The sequence below is a fragment of the Mytilus californianus genome, unplaced genomic scaffold (genome assembly GCF_021869535.1).
Source record: "Mytilus californianus isolate M0D057914Y unplaced genomic scaffold, xbMytCali1.0.p SCAF_17, whole genome shotgun sequence".
Lineage (NCBI taxonomy): Eukaryota > Metazoa > Mollusca > Bivalvia > Mytilida > Mytilidae > Mytilus > Mytilus californianus.
In genome coordinates, this window is record NW_026262659.1 from 6,536,612 (window position 1) to 6,556,970 (window position 20,359).

Consider the following 20,359-nt stretch of genomic DNA (forward strand, 5'->3'; position numbering starts at 1 on the left):
TAAAAAACTAAAATCACCATGGAAAGGACCCTATATAGTCACTAAAGTGATAAATCCTGTTTTGTTTCAAATAAGCGACAGAAAGAAAGACTGGATCGTACACCATGATCGCTTAAAAATGTGTACGGACGGCGAACTTCCGGTGTGGCTACAACTGAAAAGATCTGACCTATTTAAACAGGTACAAGCGACAGATGCAACAATCCCTGAAGAGACAGGTACAAACATAAATCTGGAGCCATTATTTGAAGAGTCGAGTCTAATCACATCGGAAATTTCGATGTACCGTGATGCGTCAGTAGAAACATCGGATGTTCCGATGTGCCGTAATACAGCAGTTGAAATATCGGATGTTCCGATGTACCGTGATGACACTGCAGCGAATGACGCCTCCCGAAATAGGAGACTCGCTTTATCTCCAAAACAAGGCAGAAGATGACAGAATCGTCATTAATAATTTGCATGACATGGATATTATTCAGGAGATAGATGATACCGTTATCTACGATTTTGACGACGGTAACAGGGATGCTAATATACAAGAATATTCAGCAGAAGAGTCAAGCACAAAGCGGAAAGTTAAGAAGCCCGTTTATTTGTGCGACTATGTTGAATAATGTGTAGACAAGATGTTGTTTTATTTGTATATATGTATAGTAATGTTTTGTGCTTTGTAATTATACTGTGTTGTTCAATAAATGTTGCAGTATACGTATCCGTCCTGTATATTTTGAGTTTGTCCTGTTTATTTGTATTGTTTTTGTGCGTCCTATCTGTCATAGCTGTTTGTCTGGTCTTGTAAACGGTTTGATATTTTTCTGACGAACTATTCAGTATTTTTAGTATGTGTTTGTTTGCGTTTTTATGTTTATGTATAGACTCAATATATAAGATATATATATGCATATGTAGCTGTGTAAATAGTCTATTATAGATGACTGACAATGCTTTTTAACCAGATTATGAACCTATAGAGGGTGAAATTCCTGAACCTCGGTCAACAATTAGAGGCAGTTCTAAACGTAATGGTAAAGTACAGTCGTGTCCAGTTTGTCCAGGACGATTCACTAATGTGAGGAGACATGTTATTTGCTTCCATCTTCCTTGGTATACCTCGCCAATCACAGCATGTTGGACCTGTAGACTACAGTTGGCACAAGAGAAACTAGGACAGGTACATATGATAAACACACAGCAGCCGAGAGGAACCACATACATTTGATATATTGAAGCATGGGAATAAATGGATATACCTTATGAACGGTTTGTTAGATGAAATCTGTAAACGTGTATCAGTTGAATTTGAATGTTTGGTCAAATTTGTCCAAGAGCACCGTGATTTTTCTATTTGCTCCGGTGGGGTACATCATTGGTCAGATATGCCTTTATTAAAGCTGTTTAATGAGGTAAACAGATACAAGCCATCTCATCGTTTACATTCAGCCTATCCACCTACCGATCCACATTCATTACTTCACTGGAAAATCCTTGCACTTCTAATATCACATACAGAATCTGGAGAGAATTTAATCACTTCCGAAAAAGAACTTGAATTACATCCTATTCAAAGAAGAAAACACTCAATACCACTTGTAGATAGCCATTTTCATTTAGATTTGTATTTAAAAGAGACCAGACATTCTGGTCTACCGTCGTTAACGTGGGAAGAAACAGACAGAAACGTGGAAATTCAGTTCCTGATTTCCAATTATTGCTTTCCACGTAATTGGCCATCGAGCAAGGACCAACAACAGTTGAGAAAAGATAGCAGGTTGCGGTTTACGTTTGGTATACACCCAAAGATGGTTTCGAGGGAATCAAAACGTCAAATTGAAAGCTGGTTGTCGGACTTTGAAGTTTTGGTGGAAGCGAAGAAGGTGTGTGCAATTGGTGAATGTGGGTTAGACGCTCAACAAGCGTCAGAGCGGGATATTAGCAGACAAGTGGAGGTTCTTGATAGTCAGCTGCAGTTGGCAAAGGTGAAACAACTCCCCGTTGTAATCCATTGTAGGGAATTGTCGGGAGAAGATAGCACAGACGATAAATGTTTAGGAGTTATGAGGAAAGTATTGAACAGTGACCATCCTATACATAGACATTGTTTCGGGGGTAACACAAGTATGTACAGGAAATGGAAGAGTTGCTTTCCGAATTGTAAATTTGGGATTTCCCCTTTTTTAATTATAAAAGAGAAATACCCTGATATAAGATCGACTGTCTGTAACATGGATATCAATGATATAATCATTGAAACGGATGCGCCTTACCTAAGTAGTAAAGGAGGAAGAACAGGATGTCCATCCATGACTTACGACATAGCTAGAAAATTAACCAACTTGTTTAATTTATCACTCCTAGAGGTGGCCAATATTACAACTTCAAACGTTCTGAAGTTGTATAACATAAAGCAATAATTCATTGATTCATAGATATGATTTTAAAACTGTATAAAGCTTTGTTTTTTCGTTAGATATACCTTTAACTTTTATGTGCTCTTTGTATGTTTGGGATTAAACATTTATCACATGTGTGTACCTGTATATATGTTTGTGTGTTCACGTTTTAATGGCTTTAGATAACTAAGGATACTTGGATGTTAGATAATACCTATCTTGGATTTGCACAAGAACTTTAGACAACTCTTAATTCTGCAATCTTGAACGGTAATAAAATCCTATCAAAAAGAAGGGAGAGGAATGTGGAGTACGCCGGTTACAAACAATCAAACACAATTAATCAAGAGAGTTCCGAATGACCGGGTTTCCCTCAGAGTTAATATAGACAGCCAAACTGACAGACGTGTTCCCTGATCGTAGGAGCCTGGAATTCGGTGCTGTACACAGAACCGTGTAACTCTCAGCCTAAGAGTACTCAACGATACTCTTGGGTAAGTTATATATATCTATAAGTATACTTAAGGCACCACATATGTATAGATTTAAAAGATGAAATAGTTAATATATCCCTAATATGATAAAAGTGTGCAATGTAAAAAAAAACCAAAACATTCAGTAATGTTACGTGAGAATGTTTAGGTATTCAAACATATACCGAGTCCCTATGCTCTAATGCACATTATCCGGAAAAGTCGACTCAGGATTGTTTTTCAACTATTTTCTTTAAATATAGGTTTGGGAATTTCCTAAATGTATTTACTTCAGACAAATCTTTAGCAGTCAAAATAAACAATCGAAAAGGTATTTTTAAATATAAAGATCTCAACGAATAATCTTAAGTTCACATTTGTTTGTTTTGTTAAGTGTTTAAACCAAACTTTTGCGTACATGGTAAATGATTGACATTATTTTAACAATATTCACCAAAGTTACTGATTTTGATCTTTAATGCACATCTCATTTGTTTTGTTCTCTTGGTGAAATGGGATACCTAAGCAATCGTCCACCCTTTCCAAGTATTTTTTTGATACGAGAAATGTCTATTCAGATTTAATAAAGGTCATCACAAATGTATTTTGATTATAGAAATGACGTTATTTTTATTCACTTCCTGTTTAACATAAATGTTTATGGTCATCTGTACACATTTATCACTCAAACTACATTTCTTTGTTCCCATTCAAATACTGTCCAGAAAATAGATATTTAGCCTTGTGAATCGAAAGGTTAGCTAATTTCATTCATACATTAGGAGTTCATCAAAATTGGTTTTATGTAATTTACCTTGTCCAAAATATAGGACACATCATTGTAATTACATGAGGAAATTGCTGAGTAAAAGTGCAAGGTTTATTGACACTCAATTATGTAATCATTGAACAAAAAATATTGGTAAATAATATTAACATGGCAAAAATGAAGATAAAAAATCCCTAATTTTATAAAAAAAAAAAATGGGGAAAAAAATCAATAAATTTGCCATAAAAACTGACTTGGTTGAATAAAGGTCAATTTATTGAAAAATAAATTTTGTCAAGAAAAAAAATGTTTAAATGAATTTTTAAAATGAAAATTTTTTTTCTATAAAAAAATCTTTTGTTCATCAAGAAATGATGGTAAAATAATCAAATGAACAATCACCTGAGTGACCTTTGATACTGTCAACTCAGTTGCACCCATTGAAATCACCTATTGATGCGTAAATATCTACTGTCCTTTTGTCAATATCAATCAATACAGTACAAAACAACTGTTACCTGTGAGGGGATATCTCAAGTTAGTTTATGTTTACACTTTCTGAAGGAACGAAGAAAAAGGCCCATTAAAATCCGAAAAAAAATTATCTTTCTGAAACACAAAATAGTATTTAATTTTACATATCTAGTGGATAATAGGCAATGCAACTTTTCCAACTGCACTGGTTCATCTGTAACCAGAGTTAATATTTAGGTCAAAACAATAGCATTTTTATTCATGTGTTATGATGATTCATAAGATAGAAAGAAATACAGCTTTCGTTTGAAATATTTTGCAACTAAATAATTATCTATCAGATTTCGGTGTGAACAAGAGAGAGTAATAGAAGAAAACATGCCAAGCATAGTCTACTGTTTTTTTTTTATATAAAAGGCAGGCAGATATAATTTTATTATATCAAAAAAGAACTATCATGATATGTAAAATGCTATTAAAAGACATTAAATAAAGGCAACAGTATACATCTGTTCAAAAGTCATAAATCGATTGAGAGAAAACATATCCGGTTACAAACTAAAACCAAGGGAAACACATGAACTATATAAGAGGAAAACAACGAAACAACAGAAACACTGAGGTGCGACAAAACAAAAGCCAATGCAACATACATATAAACGAACTATTTGATATCAACTGCTATATTCCTGACTTGGTACAGGACAATTTAAGAAAAAATGGTGGGGTGAACCTGATTTTATGGCTACTAAACCTCCCGCTTATATGGCAATGTTAAAAATATCGCTAAAATTACATCACTACGTGACAGAAATACAGCACAAACAAACGCAAGAACACTCAGAACAGAGAAACGCACAAACAAATAAAATAATAGTCGTTACAACATGTTAACCGCAGAAAAACAAAGAACATTTTTCATTTACGACGTCACAGGACATCACAAACCGTGACGTATTTTTGTAACGAATATATAATCTTGAAATTCATACAATTATTTTTACAATACTAGTCCAAAACTTTTATCATGATAATGACGGTATTGAAAGGCTATTTTAAATAAATGCTGTGACGACGTCATAATTATCTGGACTAACACAATACTTTATCCATGGATAATGGAAATTAACTCGACTATACTGTCAAATAAGACATATGTGAAATGTACCGAAAATAAATACAGAATTCAAACCATAAACGATAAGACATAATACAATATCCAACCGAAACCACAACAGAGACATCATAAATAAACACATGAACGTTGGATGCACAAATACCGAGACACGTCGTATAGCAATGCAAATTCACACTCGGCAAAACAGTCATATTCGGGAATAGGTCACGTTCGGTAATTAGGAGACAGACGACATAGATGTTAAACCACAATCTAAGACGTGCCAAAAATGTCACTATTTAGTTTCGATACAGAAACATCGTATAGATCAACCAATTCGTGATGGTGTCCATAAAATTTACGGAGTGTCATTTTTAATCTTTCCTCCTCATAACTCTGTTGGAGCAGTTTCTGCGGAAGGAGCACACTCCTGTATATGAAGTCCGTATAGTGTGAACATGCACGATCATAATGACCCACAATAATTCAACACTCACATATTTTGAACAAGTAACTCAACATACATAAATTTTTCAAGTTTGAGTATGGGTCAGGGAATAAAGTTCTTTAATTTGTACTTTAACAATAGAACAAAAACAACAGAGTGTTGGTAAATTAAAAAAAATGTAATTTGAATGATGCAGTTGTTTTTCAAATGACCAAAACTATTCACCTGGACTCGAGGTGAAATGCTGCTAAATCCAACTTAAATTATTATAAAACAATCTATAGATACGATATATATGATAATTAAAAAGAATATACTAGAATATAAATTTAAAGTAAGTTCTGTCAGAATTACAAATGCGTTGTAAAACAAAAGGCAAAACATATTGTTTACTAGTAAGCTTTAAAATTACATCCTGTAAATTGAAAGCATGTGATTGAAAGATTTAGTGCATGGAGATAGTATCATAGTTTTAAAACCTTATGAGGACATAAACCCTAATGATTTAACAACAGACAACCACTGAAAAGTTGGTTCCTAACATAGACAGACATAATGAAATATGGCGGCCTTAAAATATTTTTAAACCTCCTTTTTTAAATCTACATTCCACTTTTCAGGTCGTGTTACGTCGAAGTAATACAGAATATTTGTGAACACATTTTCATCGGAGCTAACAATGAACGAAGAACACCAAGAGCACCATGAATCAAATAATGGTAACGATTGCAAATATCACGCAAGTCGGAGCGCAGCTCAAGTTGTCATTCGGCCTGGCAGTTGTTACAAACAAGGACGAAATGTACCGAAATTGCACGATCAAGGTACACAAACTGCAGAATTTGAGGAATTTGATGGAAACGATAATGGACACGATGAAAAACAAGATGGCAACATAAACTATATGGAAGGAGCCACATGTAGCAACGGATCAGATGAAAAAGCAGACCCTGGAAATGCTTACAACGTAACTAAGAGAACCTTTGAACAAATATCCGGAGAAACCAGATGTTGTCTGGTTGAAGATGTGACTGACTCGAGAGAATCCTCGACTCCATTTTTCGGGAGTGTTATTCAGTTAATTCAAATGTTGGTTAATTTGTTTGGAAGACGTGGTGAACTAGAGTTTGGATTATATAAAGACACTTATAATGGTTGTCTTCAGGTTGATTGGAAACCATGGATAGAGTTTGGAAATGAAGAAAAGATTTTCACTGATATCTTAGACAAAAAAAATTCTTGTCTTAAAAAATGTATTCTTACACTTCCAGAATGGGTAAGTCCATGTCGACATCGAATAAGACCTTGGTCATATAATAATGAAAACAGAAACTATTCCGGATATCATAAGGGATAACTTGGAAGCTTAACACGAAGAGTGATGAACAAAGTTAAAACAAAAGAATACCAACACAATATTTAGAGAGAGAGCAAATCAAATACAAAGAAGGTATAAGATTGATTGATAAATACACAAGACGTAAATAAAAATAGATAAAATATGTGTAATTATGAAAACAGTTGCTTACATAGAACATGTAATATGTAATCATTATCCTGCTACCACATGTTTGTAAATTTTATATACACATTTATATGATGTTGTCTTACAACAGATATCTTATATATGGAAAGGAAAACTGTTCTTTCAACGCAAATATGATGTCGCATCGGGTGGAGTTGGAATAGTTCAGTGTGACGGAATAACTGATGGCGTATGTTCTTTGACTTTAGCAAGAAAAACGGTACATTTTTATTTATTATTTCCCAAAATACTCAAGACAAACGTTCTGTGTTTAATCAAAACGGAAAGGAGATTTCGAAACCAAATCACGATGAACAATATTTCTATAATATTTCTCTCCGAAACTCATTCAACATTTGAAACCTTTTTCAAAATGAATAACATAATATTCATAGTAAATGTGATTAATGCTCATGTTTGATGTTAAACGAATGAATTATTTTTTTCTAATAAAGTACAAGTTATATTCACGTAAAAAATTGGTAAGTACGATTGCTTTTATATGTAGACATACACACGTTTGTGAATAACATTTAAAGTGGTTGACTAATTTTCACGGACAAAATTTTGATAGAAATATATGTAAGTGTACAATAGGTGTAAAATTCACATGAAAATACGACGAAATAACCTATCGTTGTTGCATTATTTTCTACAGATTGTTGAAGCAGAAGGCGACTGAAATATATGAACGCTCTTTTGTATTAGATCTGTTCTATTTATATATATAAAAAAAGGAGAGATGGCATAATTTCCAATGAGAAAACTATATGCAACAGAGACAAAATGAAATGGAAATAAGCAAAAATCACTCCCTGCATGGCCTTCAACAATGAGTATAACCTATACTTTACTGTAAGCTATAACAGGATCCGACATGTGAAAGTGTAAACACAATTTAAACGAGTACAACAATGGTTTGATTTATGATAACGCAGGAAAGAAAATGAACAAAATAAAAGGAATCAACGACTGCCTCTGAATTACTGGCTCATGATCTGGACAGACACATCTAAAATGTTGCTTGGTTAAAAAAAAAACTTTTCGTGAGCACTCGGCCTCTTCACAAACCCGGGAATGTGATGTAAAAGCTCATTATAAGACAAAACTGAAAGAATCAGTTGGAAAGGGCTTGAATTCATTACATCAGCACAAAACACAAAAATTAACTAACAAAATGAAAAAAAAAAAGACACAACGTACCGGCCTAAGAGTTCTTTCAGTTACTGAAAGCGAGGTAAAAATTAATTACAACTAGTAAATTAATCATGTTTTCAAACACTAAATTGTCAATCTCTACAAATCCAACTGGTTTACTTCTCAGGTACAATAAGGCAATAAATTGTGTCATTATAACATTCAATTATATTGTATTATTATGTACAACCAACAAATAAGTATTGAACTCTTTTTTTTAACTGAACTTTTCCCCTGCAAGTTGATTAACTAATAACATTTATACTCGGACTTATGCAATAAATCGAGTAACTTCAAAAAATAAAAAGTGTAATAAAGTTGTTTTAAAAGGTATAAGTTGTTTGAGCTACATGAATAATAATGATTTTTACATATATGTTTATATTCATCAAATACACGAATAGACAAATATCGACATCTTCCCTTCCCATTTGATCATCAATGACTACCACATTAAGATTTGCAGTATATAGATTTGTAACATTTTTAATAGTTCTTAAATTTCAAATTAGTCTTTAAATTCTGTATCAGAGACATTTAGATAAAGTATGTGACAGATTCAATTTTGTGAACTGATCTTTTTGTTTTCGTTCAGACTTTTGCACTTGTAAGCAATATTTGACTTGACAACCCACAGCATTAAAAAAATATATAAAAATTCGAACCATAGTTATTAAAATTTAAAATAAATATTTTGAGAAATGAATAGCGTAAAGAAAAAATCTGGAGTCGGATTCTTTCAAACGTAGAATTACTATACAAATTTAAGGATCCTTGATTTGGTTGGCAAAACCTCCAAATCTGATCCGTAAAATGAAATTGGTACAATAGCTGTGTCAAAGACATCTAGTAAAACATTCAACAGATACGTAATTGATTCTTCCCTTTCTAAGATGAAATACATTGTTATTTCCTGGTCGGATATTCTATGGTTGTAAAAATTACTCAATGTTACTGAAACGTATTCCCACGAAATTATAATATTTTACAATCTGTACTTCGATATTATTGATAAAGGTTATTAAAAGTCGCATCTAAATTATACGCTTTTTATTTAAATAACTAGATTCCGAAAAAGAAATGGAGAAACGAGGAAATACAAGCACTACTGAGGTTGCAAACGAAAGGATTTGTTCCCATGGTGTATGGAGTACTAGCACACGATGACAACTTAGCATTGTTATTGGAAATGATAGATGGTTAGTTAGTCGAATTTGTTATTCAATTTATTTCAACTTTTCGCCATTAATTCATATTGAAATGAAAATCATATGGCTACCCTAAATGAGTAGTACACTGAATAATAGTATTAGAAATTGAAAGAAACACACAATTTTTTTCATACAAACGTTAACTGAAAAGAAAATAGAATACAAAATGTAAAAAAATCAAAAAGAAATATAAAAAAAAAATCAAACAAAATAGAATTAAATCAGTGATTTTTTCCAAGAACAGAATTATATGTTTTTTTCAATAATTATAAGTATTAAGCAATTATTACTTTAATTGGTAGAGCATTTTGGACATGTTCTTATTTTCAGGTGTTGTGTTGACCACTTACAGTGGAAACTTGTATGATAAAATACAATTGTTCCACTCATTGGTTGCAAAAGTATGCCAGTTGCACAAGGAAGACATATTCCATCAAGATTTGAAATGTTAAGTATACTTCGAAAAATATTTATTTCATTTTTAAAAGTACCAAAATTGTTGATATCTTTATTTTCCCATGAACTAATTGTCTTCGTATATAATTGATTTCTAGGCTTTTCTTGGAACATTTGACTTTTCGTTATTGTACAAATCGGACTATTAATATTTGCTAGGTTACAATTCCTATAAATATGTGGAAACAACTTAATAATTGACGCATTAAAAAAATGCTTGAGGCAGTCCTTACGATACCCGTCAATATGTTTGACACAGAAGTTCAGTTGATATATCTTGGGATAACACTAACGTAGTAAATAATTTCATTTTAAAAATTCATGAATGAATTTTTAAATTCGGATTTGACATAAGCCATATGAATGAACAATTGCAATATCAATACAAATGAGTTTGAAAAACTACAGTTTTAGAAATACTTGTGTGATAAATCCTATTTTCTTGTTTGTAAGAGATGTTATTTTTTAATTTTAGATGGAAAATATCATATGTAAGATTATGTATGAAAATCTAAGAATGCTTTTGCAAATTACATCACAATATAAACAGTTTTAGGATAGTTGTTACTTGCTTGAGCGATTTTATTGCCATTCATACTACTTTAAGAAAAATGATTTTGCTTTATCGCTCTGCCGGTTACCATTCAAGGAATGAATGCCATTTTTATGATTTATTTTACGAAATTAAAGCAATCATCCTTCACATTTTGCATGAAACGCAGAAGGGCTCATTGCTTTAAAATTTGGTCGTCACTTGCCTTCATTTCGCATAAACTTTCTAAAACATATCATTTTATTCTTAATTCTTATTTTTTCGGATCTTCAAAATCACACATACATATGTTATTAACATTTTGAATCTGAAAATTATTTTTTTAAACACATAACTGCGATCAGATGAAAGCAATAATCAATTTACGTCATATATCTGAGATTTGCACATTGAAGATGTCGATTTCAAAAAAGACAGCTCTTTGAATATTTATCAAATTTCAATATTGTCAAACATGTATGGCATAATTATTTTTACATGTTCTATCAATAATTCATATTTACAATATATATACTGTCAATTACTTTTTGTATTAACAGAATTGTGAACTTTTCAATACATAACTGTTAGCACGAAGTTCATAAACAATGTGTAAAAATAGTATGGAATATATTAGGTGATTGGCGCTATTAATTTCACAACCTTGGGTTGTTTTCACATACTTTGGTAACATATGAACGTATCTAATGATGAATAATCTTTCAGCGAATAAGAGATCAGGGTTTGAATGAATTGAAAAATTACTGTAAATATTTGTTTATATTTAATAAATGCAGACTTTAAAACCTCTTATCGTTGGTAATGTTGACGAATGAGTGCTCGACCATGTTGTGTCGTTGTGGTATCATTTGTTTTGATATTTAGTGTACAGTTGTAATTAAATAAAAGATGGAGAAGGCATTATAATATAAGCTTTCTTTATAGATGATAACATATATAATATTGCTTAGTAGTTGCAAAATAAATTCAATTAAAGTCCACTTGTCCAACTATGGACATCAGTTGGTAATCCTGCTCGTCTATTGACACAAAACTGTAATCAATTGTGCCTCAGTCGACCCACTCTCCTCGCCGGCTTTGGACCATTGTTTCTTTGAACGAATAAACAATTCTACGATTACAAATATCAAAAGTAACTTCAACCCTTTTGTTACATGTTAGATTATTCTTCTTATTTTTTTTTTATTGAAACATCAAAATATTCCAAACATTTATTAGAATAGCACTTTCACGAAATCTAGTTTTATGAATACATTTTGACCACGTGTTCCTATACAATTCATCTGGAAGAACAGTCGATTCTAATTACAACTTTTTGTGCTGTTTTGACGTGTATGTTTACTTTTGGAGTAATATTCACCTCACGTAAAAATTCTTTTTATAAGAGGTCTGTAGGGATCTGCATCTCTCACATTGCACAAAATACATAATTAGATTAACTGTGTTATACAATTATTATAGAAATTCTTCTTGCTTGTAATATCTGTTTAATTAGTTAACTACTTTTTAAATTTAATATGAAACATTCATTGACCAATTGATATGATTTTTTATATTTCAGTGTCTAATATTATTGTACGAGATCCAAATGACCCTTCATCTGTCGTAATAATAGACTTTGGTTCGACAATTATGCAGAAATCAGACAAAAACCATTTAAGTATGTGTTACTTATTAAATCAGCAATACAAGAAACACAAACACACACACACATATAGTAATTAGTCAGATCCAAACTAAATATAATGATAGACTGGAATTACAAATTGACTAGCTGAATAGGTGTTAAAGACATATTTAATTTCCTAATGGTTATCGTTTTTTTTTTTTACAAATTTAAACATATCTTAATAAAGAAAATTAAATCTGGATGATGTTGACAGCAATGTTAGTTGGTTCATGTACTAAAAAAAATCAGGATTGAAATAGTGCATAAAAATCGGAATTCCAAATAACGGATATTAACAACAAATTTTATTTGAATTATTGCTTCTTCAAATTGCAATACATACTAATGCAATACTGACAAAGTGCTTCCTTTTTAGGACCTATTACTGCATGTCTCTGTCCTCCAGATCTTGAACAGAGCTTGTTAAACAGATATCTACCTGTGAAGTTTGATGAGCAAGTAAAACGTCTTCTTGTTGCATGGGACAGCTGGCAGCTTGGTATGATACTTTTCAATTTACTAACCAGAAAGAACCTACACATCAATGGCAAAGTCACTCAGGACAATCTTAACTTTACCAGAGAGAAAATGAAACAATATGTAAGTGCAATATATATTTTAATATGTGGGATTTTTGACTTTTACGAGTTAGAATTTTATGAGTTTATTTGGACAACATGTTTGAAAATAACTGTAAGCAGCTGCAATTAGTTAATTTATAAATACATTAATTAATTACTCAATTCATTCATTCATTTATGAATGTCTATGACAATAATATAGAGTACTATACATAAGCACAATGTCGCAGTTGGTAATTTTAAATTGAAGTTGCTGGATTGCAATTCTTGATGTTTATCCATTCTTTAATCTTTACACTTAGTTTTTTGGGTTTCAGGAAGTTGTCATATAGTTATAACTAGTATCAAGCAAGGATGTATTCGTAAGGTTGCAGAACGTTGTCATATACCTATTGTTTGCTACAAGCAAGACTTTGTTTGTTGGGTTTCCGGAGGCTGTCAAATAGCGAGTTACAAGTAGGGCGTAGTTCGTGGGGGTTTCAGGAAGTTGATATGTAGCCAATAGCAAGAAAGTCTTATTTCGTATAGTTTCAGAATGTTGTAATATAGCTAGTTACACGAAAGAATAAGTAAGTGTATTGTCGTGAAGTTGTCATATAGCTATTAATAAGCATGACTTAGTTCGTAAAGTTTCAGAATGTTGTCATATAGCTAGTAACAAGAAAGAATTAGTTAGTGTGTTGTCGAGAAGTTGTCATATAGCTAATTATAAGCATGACTAAGTTCGTAAAGTTTCAGAAAATTGTCATATAGCTAGTAACATGTAAGAATTAGTTAATGTGTTGTCGTGAAGTTGTCATATAGCTAGTAATAAGAAAGAATTAGTTAGTGTGTTGTCGTGAAGTTGTCATATAGCTATTAATAAGCATGACTTAGTTCGTAAAGTTTCAGAATGTTGTCATATAGCTAGTAACAAGAAAGAATTAGTTAGTGTGTTGTCGAGAGGTTGTCATATAGCTAATTATAAGCATGACTAAGTTCGTAAAGTTTCAGAAAATTGTCATATAGCTAGTAACATGTAAGAATTAGTTAGTGTGTTGTCGTGAAGTTGTCATATAGCTGATAATAAGCATGACTTAGTTCTTACAGCTTCAGAAATTTGTCATATATATAAAAAAGAAGATGTGGTATGATTGCCAATGAAACAACTATTCACAAGGGACCAAATGACACAAAAACTAACACCTATAGGTAACCGTAAGGCTTTTAACAATGAACAAAGCACATACAGCTAGTAATAAGTTAGAATTAGTTGGTGTGTTGTCGGGAAATTGTCATAAAGTTAATTTTAAGCATGACTTAGTTCGTATAGTTTCAGAAATTTGTCACATAGCTAGTTACAAGTAAGACTTTGGTTGCGAGGTTTCAGAAAGTTGTCATATGGCTAGTTACAAGTAAGACTTACACTACAAAAGTCTAAAAGTCTGAAAAGACCAGTTTTTGTCTTAATTTGCATGAATTTTTACTCGACATTCTCGAGAAGTATGACTTGTGTCTTAATTTTTCTTGACAAGTTCTCATTTATATTAAATTTGTATGAAATTTACTCGACATATTCTCGACATTCTGAATATGGTCTTAAAATTTCTTGACAAATTCTTGACATTTGAATACTGTCTTGAAATTTCTCGACATATTCTCGACATTCTTATTTTTTCTCAGTATGGCTTGACATATTCTGAACATTTTGAATCCTGTCTTAAATTTACTTGACAGTTCTGAGTTTTACAAATCATGACCAATATTCATGATATAATTTTAATCTTTATTTCTCTTTGTATGATATACTGTTGTTTCAAGTTACACTTCTTTACAACAAAAATAAAAGTTGGGCATGTAAAATAATTGAAAATTTGTGTATATAAATATTTTTACAAATTCAAATATGGCTATGAAATCTAAAGTATAAAATAATTCAAATGTGGGTGTGTTGATATAAAACAATTTCAATGTGGGTTTTTAAATAATTACAAATTTTGATTCCTAAATCTTTTAAATTAAATGATTCAAACCAATCATACTGTAGACATATTTCATTCTACATTCATAATATTCAATGTTGATATGGTAAATAATTATTATACCAAAATATGGTTTATATAAATAGCAAATTATGATGATATACAAATCATTCATTTAACAGAAGAAAAATTTGTGTAATGTCATCTGTTGGAATATATTAAGTATTACACATGGACAGGATGTTCCCCATAAAATTAAGGTATTCCACACCCCAGAGTACACGCAACTGTCAAATAGAAGTTATTGCTTTACCTGTAATCAGCCATACAACTTATCAGTTGACCGACCATGCCACTACAATTTAAAAAGTTTGTTGATAGATGAAAATGAAAATCATCAGGAATAATAAAAAAAATGTATTAATAATGGGTCCCATCAATGATTTCTATAGAAATCATCGGTCTTATGAAATGGTTCTAAAACAGACATGCATAATATAGATCTAAACATTTTTTTCTTTTCAGGAAGGAGTTATCACAAATATTTATTTTTGATAAAAAATTATAAAATTCAACATGTTCAACACTCAAATTTGAATAAAAAATGTTTTTGGGTTGTTCTAAAAAATGAATAAGGTTTTTGAATCAAGATGGGAACAAATTCTTTGACCTAAACGAAAGCCCCCCCTCTTTTTTTAACCACACAAACCCAAAAGATGAATTGTGGGGTCCAAAAGAGATACAAGACACCTATTTTAGTAAAGCAAATTTGACTGGCAGTTTTGCGAACGGCAAAAATCTAAATGCTGTTTGTCAATACCTTCGACTTATATTCCAAGTGAAAACAATTACTTAAATGTTTAATAAAAATAAATCAAAATTAAACTACATGGGGGATTATTCAGGGTATTCCAACTTAGTTGCACCAAAAGGGTATCTTACTATACCAAATTAATCCTTGATTCTTCAAAGTTTAGTTTAGCCATAATAAAAAGGAGTATACAACAGCAATAGAATGTCATAAACAGTGCAGAATAAGTCTGTTCACATTTCAGGCGAAATTTATACTGTTGAGATAGTGTCAAGACATATTTAAGACTGTCAAGAATGTGTCGAGACATATTCAGACATTATTTAGAATGTCAAGAATAAGTCGAGACATATTCAGACATTATTAAGAATGTCAAGAATATGTCAAGACAGATCGAGACAAATTTAAGACAGTCAAGAATTGGTCGAGACTAATCCAGACTCTTATCAGATGATACAGGAAGTGTCGAGAAATTTTAAGACAATGTTCATACTGTCAAGACACTTGTCAAGAAAAATGAAGAACCTTATTAGACAAATTCATACTATGTCAAGAATTTTTTTAAATTATTCAGACAAATTAAGAATGTCGAGTAAAAATTCATGCAAATTCAGACAAAAACTGGTCTTTTCAGACTTTTTGACTTTTGTAGTGTTAGTTTGGGAGGTTTCATGAAGTTGTCATACAGTCAGTAAAAAGAGAACTTACTAATATCTTGTTTTGGTTAATTATAATGTCATGTAGCTTGCAAAAAGTAAGATTAAGTTCTTGAGGTTTCAGGAAGTTGTCAAATCGCTAGCAACAAGCATACAATATGAAGTTTTACTATACCACATATAATCCTAATGATCCCTATGTAAATTTAGGTTACTCATACTTGAAGGCTGTTTTAGATTGACGGAGTCAATGGGAAAACCTTTTTTGTTTTTATTAAACCAGTTCATTTATTTTAAACTAGATTAATCGTCAGTTGTCGGACAAAGTTGATAAAATACCACCGAACATACTCCCAATATTGATAGGTCTTCTTGAAGTGGACTATAGGAAGAGATTAACACCAGAATTCGTTCGAAATGAATTGAACAAGGATGTTACTTTTACAGGTAAAGTTTATTAATGGACATTTGTTTGTTGTTTAAACATGAAAAAAAAAGAATATTTTCAATAAATTGGAAACAGATGATACAAAACTGATTTAGTCAAAGTTGACTTTGTACGATTTTTTAAATATTTTATAATTCTATCATTTTTATCGTCCCTATTATTCATAGCACCAAATGGATAGTCTATTCATCCAAGTCTTTTAAAAATATCTTCGGTTCGAAACAAATTTCCATATAGACCAATACTCTTATGAAATAACTTCCGAAAAGTCTGTTTTGGCTTAGCTGTATTTAGCAAAACTTTTAGGAATTTTAGGTCCTCAAAGCTCTTCAACTTCATGCTTTATTTGGCCTTTTTTTAACTTTTTTTTATTCGAGAGTCACTGATGAGTCTTTTGTAGACGAAACGCGCCTCTGGCGCAAATATAAAATTTCAATCCTGGTATTTATGATGAGTTTATTTGGACCTGTTTGGAAAAAATTGCGATGACTCTGATACTATTTTTGTGTGTATATACTATTGTTGTTTTCCATTCGTTTGATGTGTTTGAGCTTTTGATTTTTCCATTTGATTAGGGACTTTCCGTTTTGAATATTCCTTTGAGTTCGTTTTTTGTTGTTGTTATACTTTTTGTATACTTTGTGTGATTCCACTTGTATATATTAAGGAAGATTGATATACACAAAAATGTAGCTTAACACTGTTTCCTGTTCACAGTCAATAATTTCATCACTGGTTGTATGTAGTTATATCTCTACGTTTTTGTCAATTTAGGGTTTGGTGTTGATTGCAGATCTTTCATTGCCTTCATTTTTATTCGGTACTTTTTTCTAAAATGGAGGTGATTTAAAACCTCTCATTTTTTTTAAATATGTATTTTTCTATTGTTTAAATCTTATGTTGACCTTTTATGTGACATTTTTATTTTGGATATTTGTTTTATTATCTCAAGTTACCGTTAGAACACCTTTATTCATTCTAAAAGGCTACAACCTCCTCTTCCCACCATTTGAAAAGAAATCCTAATACAATATTTATTCAGCTTTTTCTTAGGAATATAGATTATAACCTAATATTTTATGGTGATTAAGGTTATAACACAATGTTGACAACTGTACCCGTATTTTTGACATGTTTACCTATTATGTCTGTTTGTTTTGTTCACACATTGTTGTCAACATAATGGAATTTTATGCGACTGTAATACAAGTGAGTGGTTTAGCTAGCTATAAACCCAGGTTTAATCCACTATTTCTACATCAGAAAATGTCTGTACCAAGTCAGGAATATAACAGTTGTTATTCATTCGTTAGATGTGTTTGAGCTTTTGATTTTGCAATTCAATTAGAGACTTGAATTTTCCTCGGAGTTCTGTATTTTTGTTATTTTACTTTTTAGTTTTATTGTGTTTCATATTTTCAGCGTAGATAGAAGTCGTATGCTGGCAAAAAAATGACTGTAATCCCTACACGACCTAAAGTGCACACTTGATAAAACCTTAAGCAATTGAAGAGCGTTTTTTTCTGTTTTCTCAAAGAAGCCTTCAACTCTGATAAAAAAAAAAACAACATCTACCTACAAGTTAAAGGCGGGTTCTAGCACAAGTGTGAACGGAATTCTTTGCTGGATGTTGATCAAGCCTCTTTTACACATTGAAGACAAAAAATGCTTTGTAATATAACAAATTAAGGAGAAAAACGAAACACATTTCGGACAAATGCTGAAGATAAAACCAGAAAGAATTCAAAGAGTTAGAACCCGAAGTGCACATAACAATTTGAATGAAAAGACCTTATGAATAGTTCATTCAATTCGAAAGGACTATATACTAATTTCGTTACATCTGTGCTTTGAACAACAAAGAAAAAAAAACAGTTGCAACATCAACAAATAAGAGCCTATGAACGGCACACATTAAGCTAGCTACTGTCATACAATGTAAGACAATGTTGTTGCTTATTACGGATACTTTAAGACATAGTAAAATTGACAAATGCAAACTTTAAAACGACAAGATGGCTGTACCAAAACATTTCATCAATGGATATCTAACAGGAAATCATATAAAACATTTTTTTTTCCAGAGTAGTATATGAATGGTTGGACAGTGCCATGGTAGACTGTTAAATCGAAGCAAATTCAAATACATTCAGATTTTTGAAAGAAGATTACACTACTGATGATTTAAAACATATTAAATATGTTCTGATGAATATATGTGCTCTATTACATGTATCCATTCATGTATATAATTATATATACCTTAGTTTATTTATTTTGTATTTACATTGTATCATAGATCAAATTTATTTGTTCAGTGTATGTTCACTGGTGATAATATGTCTTTTGATTGAGTTAAGCCATTTCAATTGATATTTTATAGTATGTCTTTCTATGTTGTGATGTTACACTATTGTTTCAGATAATGGTGAAGGTATGGTACCATTAAAACGTTTAAACCCGCTGCAATTGTTTGCACCTGTCCTAAGTCAGGAATCTGACGTTCAGTAGTTGTCGTTTGTTGATGTGGTTCATAAGTGTTTCTCGTTTCTCGTTTGTTATATAGATTAGACCGTTGGTTTTCCCGTTTGAATGGTTTTACACTATTAATTTTTGGGGCCCTTTATAGCTTGCTGTTCGTTGTGAGACAAGGATCCATGTTGAAGATCGTACTTTGACTCCATAATGGTTTACTTTTATAAATTTTGACTTGGATGGAGAGTTGCCTCATTGGCACTCATACCACATCTTCTTATATCTATAAACTAAGCGACGTTGAAACTGTAAATTTCTCAACCTTTTTTTTTTAAACCTGTCTCTGCGTTTTCTCTTGATTATTTTATTGTATATTCTTCCCAGTCATTTTGATTTCCCATTAATTGAGATCGGAAAGGATGGTCTTGAGTGCTAAAATAGTTCAACCAAATCGCAATGTGACTATCCCAGGTCAGGAACCTTAATAGTGGTTCAATTTAATTGATTTTTTTTGGTTCTAGAAAGTTTATGTTTATGTCGGGAATTTGGTTTGTTCTGTTTTTTTGGGGGGATTTACTAAGGAACCCGAAAGGACTTTTTGAAGCCTGACTTAGAGTACAGACAAGTATTGGAGTTCGTTAAATGATATTTGTTTTGTTTTTTTGGTTGCTCCTTTATGTAATGAAAGAGAACTTTTGAGTGTGTCCGATGCCCTTTTCTAGATTACAACAAAAACCCTCAACTCGAAAGCGATTGATGAATAAATATATAGAAACGTTTTATGACCAAAATGGTCCATAAAAGAATTGCAGAAAAACAAATGAATGAGGGAGCTGAAGTCTTTATTTCTAATGGATTGAGAGGTTTCATAAAATATATTCAAGTTTATAAGTTCAGAAATAAATATGACATAATAAGAGTGAACTTAGACACTTCTCGTGAAAGATTTTTGTTTTATTTTATCTAATTATCGATAAAGAACAACGTATGTAATATTTCATTATGTTTTATTAATTTCAAAGTATTTTGAAGTACAATTTGTTCATTAAACAATTATAAATGAATGCATTTAAATTTGCCCATCAAATTTTCAGTATTCAAACAAACAATTTAAATAAATATTGTAACTTTGTAGTATGTTT

General features: G+C 31.4%; 1 protein-coding gene across 4 annotated transcripts; it reads left to right on the top strand.

Moving 5' to 3' along the window:
- The first annotated feature begins 2,743 nt into the window (after positions 1-2,743).
- LOC127726290 (uncharacterized) lies at positions 2,744-20,351 on the top strand. Of its 4 annotated transcripts, XR_007993477.1 has the most exons (10): positions 2,744-2,887; positions 6,295-6,950; positions 7,291-7,419; positions 9,463-9,595; positions 9,938-10,054; positions 10,539-10,554; positions 12,178-12,276; positions 12,662-12,885; positions 16,597-16,741; positions 18,827-20,351. XR_007993477.1 is itself a non-coding variant. In XM_052233608.1 (9 exons), exons 2-9 carry the CDS (start codon positions 6,354-6,356, stop codon positions 18,829-18,831), a joined length of 1,449 nt encoding a protein of 482 aa, XP_052089568.1. In that variant the 5' UTR covers positions 2,744-2,887; positions 6,295-6,353; the 3' UTR covers positions 18,832-20,351. The 4 variants fall into 4 exon arrangements, 3 of the variants coding, with proteins under 3 accessions (XP_052089568.1, XP_052089569.1, XP_052089570.1); XM_052233608.1 differs by lacking the exon at positions 10,539-10,554; XM_052233609.1 differs by lacking the exons at positions 2,744-2,887; positions 10,539-10,554 and adding an exon at positions 3,136-3,197.
- The last annotated feature ends 8 nt before the right edge of the window (positions 20,352-20,359 follow it).